Genomic DNA, 15,954 nt, shown 5'->3' with positions numbered 1-15,954 from the left:
ATTATGCATTTCTCTCCAGATGTGACTCCACGAGAAGATTTTTGGTCTGGGGTCCAAATCATCAGACCAGGCAAGTTTTTTTTTTGTTTTTTTTTTTAAAAAGCTTTATTTTATTTCTATTGGTAGAAAGGAGAGAGAAAGAAAAACAATAGAACATAACAATAAAACAATACATTTCAGGGTTGTTATTGTATAGACATCCATGCACCCCAGACTGAATCAAATATTCTGGGGCATCCCCTAGCTATGTAGGTTAGCTTTTGTCTGGGTAGAGTATAATTGACCACCTTTTTCTCAAACTCTATGGAGGGGGTCACGGTCAGTTTCCAGTGTAAGAGAATCATTTTCTTAGCGAAGTACAGTGAAAAGTTGCAAATAGCATATTTCGGAGTGTTGGATGAGCGTGACACCCGTTACCACACCAAGGAGGCATAGAAGTGGAGAATGAGACAATCAGCCAGGTACTTTAGTATGAACACCCAAAATATCTGAATTTCTGGGCAGGTTTAAAATACATGGAGATAAGACCCAACGGCATTCTCGCATTTTGGCAAGAGACATTAGGAAACAGTTTTGCCAATCTATAGGGAGTGAGATATATTCTGTTAAGGAACTTAATTTGTATAAAGTGGTTTCGTATGGAGTTAGTTAAACTGGGAACTTGCTGAAGAGCATCTTTCCACATGTCACCTTCCAACTCGGTGATATACCTTTTCCATTTTTGCTTAGCCTTATCCAAAGGATTGGGACAAGGTGTAACACAAAGAGAATGGTTTCTGCAGACCTGGTTTGAGTAGGTAAACCACTAGAGATGTTTCCTTGAGGTGTATCAGTCTGGAAGGAAATTTTGTTTGAAATGCGTGCTTAAGCTGTAAATAGCTAAACAGCATATTAAAAGGGGGACAAATTCCTGCTTAAGGACCAGAAATGGCTTTATCTTTTAAGGTTTTAATACATCAGGGATCAAATGAAAGTGAGGCAAGTGGGGGTTTCCCCACAATGGGGTCAATACTGACCTTCTCTCTGAATTACCCAAGGCCATATTCAGGGTTTTTTTGAAAGGAGTGAACCACTGTGAGCATGTGTGGTTTGGTTATATTGTACCTAGAGGGGCTTCAGTATGGAAGTCTAGCTAGGGCCTCAAAGGACCCGACTGCCACTGCTTCCAAAACGCTTGATAGGTTATCTAATTTAGGGTTGATCCACCAGTGAGCAAAAACTAGTTGACTGGCAAGAAAAAAAAGCTTTAGATCCAGCAGAGCGAGTCCACCTCCCATTGTGGGGGCACACAGTGTTTTAAAAGCAATTTTAATGAACCTCTCGACATGTCTAAACCATGTATTTTGAGGGGGGACAAGGGAGTTATGCAGCATATATAACAATTTTGGTAGGAATATAATTTTAACAATATTTATCCTGCCTGGCACAGACCGCGGAAGATTCTGCCAAATCTATAGTTTTTGTTTTAGGGCTTGCATACTGGATCAAGGTTAAGGTGTGTGTATAAGTGCAGAGGTCCTTGGGTATAGTGACCCGCAGGTATTTAAAGCGGTCAACCACTTCCAAGTTGCCACTCTGGGGGAGCCCTCGGGGAAGGAGTCAATGGGGGAGATTACAGATTTGTAGAACTCCCTCAAAAACGTACAACTGCTTGCAGCCAGGCTGTCAATGCTTGCTTGGGACTGACAATAGCCACACCTTTTTGATAACTGCATTTAGCTTCAAACCCTGTATTTGGTTGTTCTCTCTCATTTGAAGTACTAGAGGCTCTTTTACAAATGCAAATAACAGGGGCGACAGGGGACATCCCTGACGCGTGCCCCTTCAAAGGTAGATAGTGCTAGAGAACAGGCCATTTACCAACACTTTCGCCTCTGGTCGTGCATATATAAGTGCTGCTCTAAGTTGTAGCAAGATAGTAGTTCCCACATATACTGCCATTAGACTGTATCAAAAGCTTTGGCAGTGTTCAGGGACACTGCCACCCTTTGCCCTGAATTGTCATGATGAAGTGACAGATTAGCATGAAGCCTTCTTAAATTAAGATCATTTGTTTTGTGGGCATAAATCCAGTCTGATCTGGATCTAACTAGGTCTTCTATCACCCCCTTCAGACGATTAGATAGGACCTTCGCAAATATCTTAAAGTCACAGTTCAGTAGTGAGATTGTCTATAGGAGTCACATCTATCAGGGGGTTTGCCTGGTTAGGGGATTAATGTAATGTAGGCCTGGTAACATGAGTGGGAAAGCCCACTATCCTTTGTGACTTGGTTAAACCAGGTACATCATTTAGGGACTAGGAAGTTCGGAATTTTTGGGCAGTTTTTAAAAGCAAACATAACATATATATTAGGTATACATATATTTTTGTTATATTTAATATAGAATTATGAACACTGATCACAAAGACAATTATAAATACACATTAATAAATACACTAGTATTAGTTAAATATAACTCATTGTGTATGTTAGTTAGAACGAATACTAAAGTTTCTGTTATATCCCAGAGCCTCTCAGGCAAAGGTTTTCTAGACTCTTCGGTTCGACAGCCTTTTTGATCTAGGATTTGGTCAGGCACCCTCGAATGCCCTAGAACAGTGATCCCCAACCAGTAGCTCGTAAGCAACATGTTGCTCACCAACCCCTTGGATGTTGCTCCCAGTGGCCTCAAACCAGGTGCTTATTTTTGAATTCCAGGCTTGGAGGCAAGTTTTGGTTGCTTAAAAACCAGCTGTTCTGCCAAATAGAGCCTCCTGTGGGCTACCAGTCCATATAAGGGCTACCAAACAGCCAATAACAGCCCTTATTTGACATCCCCGTGGAGTTTTTCATGCTTGTGTTGCTCCCCAACTCTTTTTTACATTCAAATGTTGCTCACGAGTAAAAAACGCTGGGGACCCCTGCCCTAGAACAAGGAAATCCACCCTCCCTTTTTTTAAAAAAAAAAACATCTTCATTGAATTAGTACCACCTCGCTCTCCCAGATAGCTAGCTTTATTTGTAGAAACACGTTTTCTAAAACTAGCAAGTTCTTAGAAACACCTGTGTCACGAAGAGCACCTTCCCAGACAAGTGCGCATGTGCGAAATTTCCTGGGCACTTTCCTTTGCGTTACAGTTTGTCAGCAGTGCTGCAGGGTAATAATGTGAGGCAAGGCTTCCAAAGTACCAGGCAAGGTTTCTAAAGACCAAAAGCAGCGCAGATCATGAATTAAAACGATCTATCTCACGATCGGTGTCTACGTTCAAGAGATAGGGACACAGGTTTCCATAGAATCCACTATTAGCAGTTTCCAAATGGTTGAAGCTTAAACGAGGGCAGGCACTGCTGTGTTAATTAATACGAGTGAGCCACCTCGCATAGAAGAAAGAGACTTCACGAGCAATGTTCTAATCCGAATTGTATGTATTGCGCATGCATTGCGGTCTTGATCTTGAAAATAGAGCAATGCATTATGGGCTTACTTTTTCCTATACTAAGCGCTTTTGTGATAAAAACGGTTTTGGATCTACTGAACATCTTAGAACTTGAGCAAAATTACAGCACTAATACATAGCATTGAGGTACGCCTCTCCTTGGTAAGATTATCGTCTTCAGGTTTTCCTTGTCCTTAAAGGAAACAAAAATTCCTACCTGGAAATGCTGCTCCATCACCTGGATTTTTCCTTGCTCGGGACATTTCCTTAGTGCTTTTTCAGTATACTGGAGTAAGATTTCAACAATCTACAATTGGAAAATAAACAAGAAATGATTGGTGCTGGTTAAAAATTATGATAAGATAAACGCTTTTCAATTATAATCATCTGATGTTAGTAAAAAGTGAAGGCAAGTGGTATATAAATAATATATTTATATATATCATTTTTATATAGACTTTACAGTATAGATTATATGAAAAAAGTACTGCACTCTGAGGTTGTTTGATGAACGAATAAGGAAGTTTATTTAATCACTTGCAAAGTCTTATAAATGAATAAATGATGCGGATTCCAACAAAAATGAAGGAGCAGGTATTGTCGGTGCTTCATTGCCCACGGGAGAGGAGATTTCACAACGAGCAATGAAGCACCCCATGTGTCATGGCCCTAAGTGTCACCCCGTTGCCAATTACTTACATTTACATAACATTTCCGCTCCCTATAATTGAATGTGTATAATCTACATTATTTTCTAATCAAGCTGCCCAATGTGAAACAGCCTTAAATCCTGTAAATGTGTGAATGTTTTTTCTAGGCAAAACACCAGCCTTTTATGAAATATAACATGGCTCTGCCTGTAGGGAGTTTAAGACAGAACTGGGTTTCAGCTACGAGAAGACAAATAAATGTTCTTAGGACATCAGCTTCTTCCTGAGAAACACTATATCTGTAATATTATCTTAATGATGAAATCTCACCTTATCAGCTACAACACTCTTCCTCTTCTTTGGGTCTCCAGACAGTCCTACGAGAGAACACAGTTGAAAGCATTTGTTTTACTCCTATGACAGAATGGTGAAAACAAAGCAACTGCAAAAACTTGTAAAACTGAAATAATCAGATATATTTCTTTTTACTGTATAATAATAAGCCATCTTTCTGAAATTTAAAATTTAACCAGGAGTCCCCTCTACTGGTCCCCCTGCCACTTCCCCAATTACAGCCAAGAATCCCAGCCGGACGGCCCTGCTCCAACCTAATGCTCCTGAAAATGCAGAGCTGTGCAGCAAGGCTGGTGGCCACCATGACTGGTCACTCAACTTCTATTCCTCTGCATTTTTAGTTCCTAGAACATTTTAGTCCTCACTTAGAATGCACTTGGGTTGCTGCTCTCTGAGTTTTGATCCGATGCCCGGTTCTTTGCTGTGACTCGGGAGAGGGGATGTAGCCAGTAAACTGGAGCCTTGGTTAAACTCTGAGTTCGCTTCTCCTTTGAGATATTTTCTTCTCTTTTGAGATAATTGCTAGTATAAGAGGAGTGACATATAGGATAATGGCACAGGGTGAAATTTGTACCCCAGCAATTTAGCTCTCTGAGGCATTAGGACAAAATGCTAAAAACTGCCAACATTCAAAATGAATGGAAAACATTAAAATGAAACCTTGTTGTTTATAGTGGCAGGTGTATATTTGTGTTTGAATGATACATGCCTGTCACTAGACATTACAAGGCTTAATCATTGAGATTCCTAATCACCTTGTAGGCTGAGATCTGTTGCGCTTTGGCCTCCTCCCACAGAGCAAAAAAATAAAATAAATCACAGGGGAAAATGCTAAAAATCTTCCCATGTGCCATTACCCTTAAGCTTTGGATTATATCTGGCCACAACGAAGGGTCTGACTGCATAGGAATCTTGCAAAAAGTACTTTGAATTGGAGGAATCTCAAATGTGATTTGGCTGATTTACCATCAACTCTGTTTGAAGGAGATCTTCACCAATCAACTCATCACCATAACAATTTTTACAGGAGTTGGGCATCAATGAAAGGGAAACTGGGAAATGGAACTAGGGTAAAAGGGTCAGCTAAAAATAGCAATAGGAAGGAAGAGTTCAAATCTGTTATGTATTAATGCGTGTACACACATACACAGGCAACACAGTGAGGCACATTTATCAAGGGTCGAATTTTTTAAACTCCGTAAAATTCAAATGAATTCGAAATTCGACTTGGGGAAATTTATCAATAAAATTAAATTTTCAAAACTCGTACAAATTTAAACTCGATTCCAGTTTTTTCTCTGAAAAAAGCTCAAGTCAGGAAGGCTGCAATCATCTCCAAATTGATCCCTGGACCTCTCCCATTGACTAAAACAGTAATTTGGCAGGTTTTAGACGGCAAAGTCAAATTCCTAAAGGGCCAGAGTATGATAAATCTCGAATATCGAATTCAAATTTTTTAAAAAAAAAACTTGAACTGAGTCTGGATAACTCCCTAGTTGAATTGGACGGTTTTGACCATAACAATTTGAATTTTCAATTCGACCCTTAATAAATCTGCCCCAAAGTGTAATGGAAATTGTTTTTAACGTTTTGACCAAGATTTTAATCCCCTTTAACTCACCCACAACAGCTTTAGCTTTGCCTTCATGAAAGGACCATGCTAATGACAAAGCCTCATTATAACAGTCCTGCTTCAGTAAATGGTCAACTCTCTAAAAGTAAAAAAGATACAAGCTATAAATCTCACACAACAGAAACAGCTTCCTTAGGATGCAGAGTTTAATCTCAATTGCTTCTGGAAAACAGAAACCTAGCTAGTGCTGTCAGTAGTAAGAAATCATGACTCCAAAGTATGTTAAATATCTGTGCCCTGACATTGCCTCCTATGAAATGGATGGCACCAAACAAATGCAGATCAGAACTACAATATCTACACAATGAACAAATGCACTTAAAATCCATATGACAACCATACAGTGCCAAGTCTGCATCTCTGTACAATAGTGCCAGATTTATATTTAAATATAACACATAATTTCTCAGAACCATGTAGCATATGTAGTGGTAATTAATGAAGGGGTGCCAAATGGCAAAAGTAGTAAATGCAATACTTTAATTCTGGTGATAACGGAATTATTTTAATAAACCAAAGGCCATAACTGGATTATACCATATACTGTAACTATACCATTAGATTTGGGGAAGCAGATAATATTATAACTGAATTATTTAAATAAACCAAAGGACATAACTGGATTATATTATATACTGTAACTATACCATTAGACTTGGGAAGCAGATAATATTTTCATCCTTGTAATCCAACGCATTAAATTTGTAAATATAACCTCCTGCACCAAGTAAATATGGATTTTCAGATCCTTAATTTTATCTGAGATTATAAAGTCTATTGATGATATTAGTCAGGAATCTGTATGTGTGATGTATATACCTATCTCTGACTCTTCAGCATCTGCCTGCACAATTGTTGAGTTTCAGATGTTATAGCAAAAACATAACAGAAATGATCAGGAAGGAAGTTTCATCTTCAGGTAAGGATTACATGTTCAGTTTGCTTCCCTGTGCATCATGCTTTATGCTAATTGTAAGTATATGTAGTTTTTATTATTTTTTTTTTTCATAACCATTATTAATAGCATTACTGACAAGTATTTGTAAAGTGACAAACATTTCCTGCAGCTCTGTACAATCGCCAAATGTTAAATACATCAAACATACAGATTACATACAAATACTTACTGATACAGGAGACAATGGGTTCTGCTTATAATTTACAACAATTTAAATTTATAACAGTGAGCCCACTGTAACTATGAATAAAAACAATACGCTAGCTGCTAAAATCATAACATTTGACATACCGGTAAAAATGAGTAGTCTTTTAACCTTTGTCCTAAATATATTTTTGTGTATAAGGAATAAAGGACACATAATAGGACGTTCGACTTCTGCCTGCCACAGAAAATACAGGCATTTCACAAAAAAAAAATCTTGGTATCTTACCTCTCTCCAGTTTCTCAGTGTCATGGCATGGACTGACTGTGTGTAAAAGAGAGAAAGATGTGTAAGGGGAGAGAGAGAGCGAGGGAACGGAAGTCAAGTGCTACACGTCCTGTATCAACAGCCACAGAAGCATGCTTAACCCCTTAACTACCTGGGGTGGAAAAGGAACTGTTTACTTAAACTTTGTCACATATGCAAACATTTACATAACGTGCATAGTCTGCCATGTGTTCCTGCAAAGTGCTCTCCAGTAAACAAGAGGCAGTTTGGGTATTATATGGAAGCACACAGGAAGAGGTGAATACCTTTGTTCCCAGGTAGAAGATCTGCCCTCCATAGCTGCTAATTGATTCGTAGCAAGCTTTCTCGCCTACCAGGGCCTGCAGAACACCAATACGAAATATGTACATAAATATGCATTTCTCACATAAACATCAGTAAAGAAAAAAAAAGCTTTAGGAAGTTTCATGCCAAATAAGCCTGTTAGTGCTTGAGTCAAATTTCATTGACTACACTGTTTGCCAAACTTACATAGTCATTTACTGCCTGACCAAGACACTTAGGAGCAGATTTATTATTAGTTGCAACTCAGGTTCAGGCATTTCAATGCAACATCTTCATTTCCTGTGTTTTTCCATGATGACTTTTTTAAATCTATGATTGTGTTTTTTCTAAAGAGAAAAAGCTCAGTAGGTTTTATAATAAAAACAATCGTAGGAAAAAAGCACTCAAATGCAAGAAAACCTAAGCAAAATTAAGATCTATTTTACATTTTGTTATGGAGCTATAAATAACAATAAATCTGCCCTTGGTGCAAAAAGCAGTGCAGATATATTATTTCCTGCTCTGCTGTTTGCCCACTTATCACTGTGTAAAGACACCATATTTACAAAGCAAAGATGTATCGATGAAGTTGCAAGTAAAGGTAGCCATACATGCAAAGATCCATTCGTTTGGCGAGGTCACCAAATAAGCAGATTTCTCCCAGAAATCTGAGATGATAACGTGCTGATACAATCGTGGGCCCAAGGGCTCAACGATCAGATCACATCGCCGGGAATGCAGGCAGTTGGAGCAAGGACCACATTAACGAACTGATGTATGTGGTCCTCGATCTGATGGGATTTTTAAACCTGCCCAATCAACATCTGCCCGATTTTTTGCCAGATATCTGTTGGGGGAAGCCCTTCGGGAAGGTCCCATATACTACTGAATAAGCTGGAGGCTTGGTCTGATAGCAGTTTGTAATTGGCCCATATATGGCCACCGTAAGACTCTACAGAACTATCTCAGATTTTCTCCCAGTAACTTTAATTATTTTTGGCATACATTTTGGTGTAAATAGGTGCACCAGAATTAAACTTGTACTGTAAGCCAAAAAGAAAATGCAGAGCTATAATAAACAGCACATATTTATAAATGAGGTTCATTTGATGAGTTTTTAAATCTTAATTATTACAGGAATATGCCTTTATAAAATGATTTTTATCAATATACCCCAAAGTGAACTAAATACACTCAAAGCTTCATATATTTCAAATATAAAGAAGCTATTATAAGGCAAAATGCTGAGTGTAAACAAAAAAGACTAAAGAATTTTCCCTCACTTGGCATCAGTTGCTTTGTAGGGCTCCAGATATAAAAGTGCTCCCTAACACACAAAAAGCACACAGGACAAGAAAAACTGAAGTGTCCTACATAGATGCTTTGCAGGCAGCCACACAGGAAGTAAAAGTAGATGTGGCATTACACCCCACAAGTGAACCCACTTAATCGAAAGGCAGTGGTTTACAAAGCAGTTCTGGGAATTTAACCCACAGCAGCAAATAACGGTGGTATTGTTTTTTCTTTGAGGCAGCATCAAAGCTCCCAGAATTGCTGCTATTGCTTCAAATGTGAGTTTAGTTACAATACCAATACAGGAGAATACTGTGGCATTCTCACTTGAAGACAGGTACATCTTTTCATGCGAGAATGATTAGAAGCTACAATAGGGGGTTGGTTTTGTGATACCTAATTGTTAGTAAGGAAAATAGAAAAAGCAATTGAGGAATAACTTTATACCTCAAAACACTGCCTACAATGTCTTTATTACTAATGTGTAGGCAAGTAATTTATCGAAGCATAAGCAAAATCATCGTACAATATCCTGAGCCAGAGATAATAGAGCTGATTTATTAACCTGGGTGATAAACTGCACCAGTGGCAATTTATAGCACCAATAGAAACCAATAAATATTATACTGCAAATTAAAATAAATATCTTATAGATTACCATGGTTAACTGGGCTGGTGCAATTTCATCTCCAACGTTTCGGTCTTCTCTGGGACCTTTTTCAAGAGAGGACCGAAACGTTGGAGATGAATTTGTGAATAAAGCACATCGATTTATTTCACCAAAATGAAGAGTGCGGGTCCATTTACTAAGATGTATTATGAAGTTTTGACCAATGCACCACCCCTCTATATTCTAAATCCGGAAAGAGTGCGCTCACTGTACTGACATTATATACCTTTGTCAGGAAGCAAAATCTTTGCAATTTCATTTACAAGTAACTTTAAAAACAATGACAATATTTAATTAATGCATAAAGGAAACTTGCATTGAATTACATTTCTTTCATTATGCAAAGGAAAAAAAAATTTGGTTAGATATCCTTTTTAAGACAGCATACAGCCTTTAGACCATCTCACCAGGGCCTGGCTCACATTTCCCCCAGTGGCCAGAGACTTAAAGTGGCTGCTGTTGTATACAAGTTGCACATCGGATATCTCCAGGGTCTCAAGTTCCTCCTGTGTCTGACGATCGATCACGTGTAGCTTCTCTGCACTGTCGAGAAGAGCCACTGTGCGGGCATTAATCCACTGCAGCAACAGAGAGAGAGACCAGCTCAAAATGTATCCACCCGTACAATGGCAGGCATTAGCCATACATGTAGTCCAATGCAATCATTACTTGTTACTTACAGTAAAGTTGATAAGATCATAGTGCAAATGAAGTTGTTTCTGTTTAATAATATGAATTGCTCCAGATTCATCCCTTTTCACCTGTTGACAAAAATTTGGTTAATCTGGAACATATCCTTCCTGTTTATATACAAGTATATAGTGGGCAAATTGATCAAACTGTGTTAAAATATGCAACACATTGCCACTTTTACACCTTGGTATGGTGGGTAAAATCAGCATACCTATGAATTTATGGTTTTAAGCAAATATTTAAAATGTTTATATATTCCTCCAATAGTTACTCCACACTGGTGCATTACCCCCATGCAATGGCCTTCTCTTCATTAATGGACCCCCAAACAGATAAAGTTTAGTCAGATAAATGTCACTGGCAGTAGAAAATAGCTGTTTGGCAGTGTGTAATGTGGTAGCTGTATCAAATATAGATGAGATGCTGCATGCACAGCTATTTTTTTTATGTCTGGCTGAGTGATTCTCATTAACACTGGAGCAGAGGACAGCTGTGGATTGGCACAAACTAACTATATCCCCAGCACTCAAAGCAAGCAGGGATGCAAGATAAAATCATAGCATGATACAAGTGGGGTAAATCTCTTGAGTTGCTCTACTATTAAAGTTTTATTCCACAAGGACAACTATAAATTAAAAATAACTGTTTGCGACACATATAAACCTGAAGGCTTACATTTACAGAAACACAAGTGACTAAATGCATGCATTTTTTCATTTACATTTCATTTTAATTTCCTTGCATCAAAACACCCACATTTTAGACAATTGCGGGTTAATTTGCAGTTACAGTCACTAGAGACTAGAATGGCATTTGTGTGTGTGGAATGCATAAAAACACCACTGCATAGGATTGTATGAAGAAGCGCTTGTATATAAGAGCCCTTTAATAAGCTGCATAGATATGAGTTTTACAGATATTTTTAACAGGGTTCAGTTTAAAAAATAAAAATAAAAAAATATATGTGACCATTGGACACAATTGTGACATTAACCTCACTATATCTTTTCTAGACACATCAAGAACATGTTGCTGCAGGAAGTATTTACCTCAATGGATCAACTGCTATATCATTTTCTGCTATGTCAGAGGTTGCCATGGCTACTCTATTAGTGTTCTCTGCATATCCCAATGCATTACACTTTTTAGCAGCTCTAATTATATAGCCCTGGATTTTAACCACTCAAGTTTTGATTAGGTCCTACCATCCAGGCCAAAATGGCAAAACTAAAGTATATCTGCATGATAATCAGCGACAACTGGGTGAACTATGAGCAATTTCAATTCCATTACGAAAATTGTCTTTAGTACTTCCATATTAGAAAATGACATAAAATCACAAATTATATTCACTGTGGAAAGTATTTGGATTGCTTTAAACAATTAAAATGTGTATATATGCAAAGAGCTGTAGAAAGGAAAAAATTCTTACCAAGAGGAAATGTACCACATCCCCCCTGCAAAATGCCAGCATGGGGTTTAGGGCTCCTTGCAGGATAACAAAGTGCCAGGCCAGCAGTGGGACACTGGAAGGATCCATCTATAGGAAGACACAGCAAGTAAAATATGTTATATTACCTGGGTATCAATTGTAAAGTTGCTTAGAATTAGCCATTCTCTAACATACTAAAAGTTAACATAAAGGCAAAATATCTCTTTGAGAAGTGGATTCATTTAGAAGTACGGTGTGAATGATTGAGGTCAAATGAGCCTATGGTTAATGTTTTAGCTTTTTGTACTTCAATAAATCTACTTGAATTTTAAAAAGTCTGCCTGGAGGATTGCACATTGAGTAGCTGCACTATATCCATATGGTGGTTTCTGCTCCCTCAAGCTGAAGACTCAGGGTGGTGCACCTGGGCCTCCTCATACATGTGGCTAGTCCTTGGGATAAAATTTTTGTCTTTTTGGTGGTCAAATAGCCCTAAGATTAATGAGAAATGAAAAATGAACATGAAAACAAAATGAGACAGAAGGTAAACCCTACTTAAACAGGGAAAGTTTTATATGAAAAACACAATTGAGTCTACTTAAGAATTTTCTACTACATAATATATTTTCTTATTTAATAAGAAAGATTTGGCCTCAATTACATTTTACAATTTCATTATACAATGCTCCCTCTTTAAGGGGAATGACCCATGTGCAATTCTGGAGTACCACATCAAGAACCGATTCACAGCATGGAATATAAAGGTAATATTGGAGGTATTTAGAATATGTAGGCAGATCTATTGAACAGTGTAGGTCTGCCTGTCTGAGAGGCAGCAAAACAGCATAATCCTTTAAAGGGGAAGGAAACCTCCTCGGCGCTAACCCCCCACCCCCCTCCCGTGTATTGCCCCCCTCCCTCCTCCCCCCTGGCCTACCCCTCCCGCTGGGCAAATGCCCCTAACTTGTTACTTACCCTTCTGCGCAGGTCCAGTCCAGGGAGTTCACAGGCGACATCTTCTTCCACGCAATCTTCTTCCTCCTTTGACCGGCGCATGCGCAGTAGGATCATTTCGCCGGTACGATCTACTGCGCATGCGCGTGACTTTTGGCGCATGCGCAGTAGATCCGTACCGGCGAAATGTTCCTACTGCGCATGCGCCAAAACGCCGGTCAAAGGAGGAAGAAGATCGCGTGGAAGAAGATGTCGCCTGTGAACTCCCTGGACTGGACCTGCGCAGAAGGGTAAGTAACAAGTTAGGGGCATTTGCCCAGCGGGAGGGGTAGGCCAGGGGGAGGAGGGAGGGGGGCAATACACGGGAGGGGGGTGGGGGTTAGCGCCGAGGAGGTTTCCTTCCCCTTTAAAGGGGAAGGAAAGGTTAAAACTAAGTAAGTCTTATCAGAAAGGTCCACCTTAATATACCAGTAAACCCTCAAAGTAGTGCTGCTCTGAGTCCTCTGACAAAGGAAACACAGCATTTCTTTCCTTCTATTGTGTACACATGGACTTCTGATTCAGACTTCCTGCCTTCAGCTTAAACCTCCTTGCCCCGGGCGTGAGCATGCTCACCAACCATCACAGTTTTGGGAAGTTGCAGGTGGCCCCTGTATTGCTTTACAAATGTAAGGTTTAACTTCCTGTATTCAAAGGTGTCTGATTGCACTACATCACAGAAGGTGAGCATTTACATGGAAGGATGGTAAATTGCCGCTAAAAGGTAACCAAGCAAAAAACCCAATAAATGTAGTGTAATGGATTTGTAGGTTGTGTTAAACTAAGCCTTGCATAAAATGTCTGCCCATACTGTTAAAAGCAAGAACCCCACAAAAAAACGGAGTGGAATGCCAGTGGCTTGCCTTCAGTAAGATTCCGGATTCTGCTGTGCTACATGCACTATGCTTGTTTGCATATATTTTAACAGAAAGAAGGTCACAGAGGGGAACTTGCTAATAATAACTTGAAAAGGAAGCTCATTTAGGAATTCAAATTAATTTACCAATGCAGTGAAATGTTGAACGGAGTTGATTAACAACCCCACTGCTGAAGAGATATACATTTATTTGAAGATGATTAAACAGAGACCTGTGTGTGTTTCCATAGACTAAAGTATCAGTCACACTACGTGCCTGATAAAAAAAATAAAAAAAAGCCTTACCATAGTTAATTTCACTTTGATAGCATATAATTAATCATACCCACTCACCATTGACCAATGCCAATGGAATCATAAAATATATTTTTAAATTTCTGCAGTGTGCTAGAGTGCCAAAGTTGTAGCAGTGACGTGTCACAAGGAGAGCATGGCCATTTCTTGTGGTGTGGACAAATTGGCAAAGAATGCGTGGAACACCGCTTTGACCCAGGGCACAAGAGGCGCTCATCTAATTACTGCTTTATCTGCAGCCCCCACCCATTACCACACAGAAAAATACTGGCTCCTACACAGATTACTGAAATGCAGAAGAAAATAAACCCTGGCTGGTAAAAAAGTGATCTTAGTAGTAGCCAAATTACAGCTAACAAGTCTGCAATAAAAACTAAAAAGACTGGTCAGGCAGTAGCAGGCCATTTTATACAAATGGGGCAGAAGGTGGTGGAATGTTCCTCTCTCACGACGGGGAGGGGACAGAGCAAAGAAGCTCCTAAAAAAAGGAAGCGTTCTGGACCCGCCACCTGAAAACCCTAGCCCCTAATGGCCTGAATAGAGAGTATGATTTGCATACTATTTATTAAATTGGTCTGCATTTTTATTCTAATTTAAATAGTTATGTTTTTACACATAAAATGTGACAAGCGCACAATAGTGAAGAAATGTTTGTTTCCTTTTAAGTTTGTTTCCTTTAACGATTATAGCTTCTTCTTACATGTTCAGCAAATGGCACTGTTTTAATGTGTTTAAAAGGCAGTCCAAGTGACCATATCTGTTAGCTTGAAAAAAAGCCAGGGAACGGCTTGAAACGTTGCTATATCTGGTCTGAGTCATATTTAAAGGCTTTTTAATTCCAACTTAAGGTGCTGTTCATTATATCATTGGATATTATGCAGTGACTGGTGGCCACAACAGAACGTGCACCTGCATGCCTGGGGAGTATTGTGCTTACACGGATCTAGAGAAGCCAAATTACAGCTACACAAGTGTGAATTACTACTAACATGTTTGTCAAGTGCTGGACTAATACAGTATATGGACTTAGCATTTTATATAGACTGCAGCTGATTTTAAACACAAGCCCCCATATGTAATAAAAGGCATTAAGTTTGGCCAGGAGCAGTAATCCATAGCAACCAATAAGATGTATATTTTAAACAGATGTTCAGTAAATGCTGCCTGCTGATAGGCTGATATGGGTTACTGCTCCTGGGCAAACTAATTGGGGTTATTTACTAAAAATCTAATTTTTCTGATCAAGTTTTTTTTGGTAAAAAAAAAAAACATTTTCATGGAAAAAAAACCCAATGCTGCAAAAAGTCCGAAAATCCACCTCAGGCAAGTCAAAGGGAGAGGCACCTATCTCTATTTAAAGTTTTTGTGGTCTACGCTGGGTATAGCCCAAAAATCTGACTTTTTTGGGGGTATTCGGACAAAAACTCGAAAAATTGGAGCTATTTGGTGAAAAAAGCCTAAGAAATATTGAGCGATTCAGGTTTTTGCTAGATTTTATAGAGTTTTTCAGCAATCCGATTAAATCACATCTTTTTATTAATAAATAAGCTAAGGTTGGGCATGGGAGTTTGGTCATGGTTTTTTTTAAATAAAATATGAGATAAATTCAGATTTTAGTAAATAACCCCCTTAGTGTCTTATTACATAACAACCAAAGATATGCTATACAAACAGACATTTTATGGGTTAACATTTTCATACACATGGACATGTGTGTGTAAATTCTTCACTTTGCTCTACCAATCACCTGAAAAAGGGTAATGCCCAGAGGATTATTCACATAAGTGTGCTGACCCTTAACTGTAGGAACCAAATGAATACCTTTAAGCGTTCATTTTCGTTTGCTCTAGCAAACACAGCATTTAAAATACCCCCCACAGAACATTTGTAAAGGAGAAATATTGCAGGGCATATTTTTGTCATAAAAACA

The 15,954-nt window shown here is 38.7% G+C and overlaps 1 protein-coding gene across 2 annotated transcripts in view; it reads right to left on the bottom strand.

The window, feature by feature from the left end:
- The window catches only part of LOC108701859 (vacuolar protein sorting-associated protein 8 homolog), an 80,599-nt gene that overhangs the window by 49,127 nt on the left and 15,518 nt on the right, over positions 1-15,954 (bottom strand). For both annotated transcript variants that reach the window (XM_041577280.1, XM_041577281.1), the window contains 8 exons: positions 11,861-11,968; positions 10,416-10,496; positions 10,143-10,313; positions 7,754-7,828; positions 7,449-7,484; positions 6,046-6,136; positions 4,401-4,447; positions 3,638-3,727 (listed from right to left, as the gene is read on the bottom strand). In XM_041577280.1, the coding sequence (XP_041433214.1) occupies positions 3,638-3,727; positions 4,401-4,447; positions 6,046-6,136; positions 7,449-7,484; positions 7,754-7,828; positions 10,143-10,313; positions 10,416-10,496; positions 11,861-11,968 (699 nt within the window). The remainder of the gene's footprint in view (positions 1-3,637; positions 3,728-4,400; positions 4,448-6,045; positions 6,137-7,448; positions 7,485-7,753; positions 7,829-10,142; positions 10,314-10,415; positions 10,497-11,860; positions 11,969-15,954) is intronic.

This window comes from Xenopus laevis, chromosome 9_10L (genome assembly GCF_017654675.1).
Source record: "Xenopus laevis strain J_2021 chromosome 9_10L, Xenopus_laevis_v10.1, whole genome shotgun sequence".
NCBI lineage: Eukaryota > Metazoa > Chordata > Amphibia > Anura > Pipidae > Xenopus > Xenopus laevis.
Note: the sequence above shows the minus strand (reverse complement) of the source record. Positions and strands in the feature narration are given on the sequence as shown.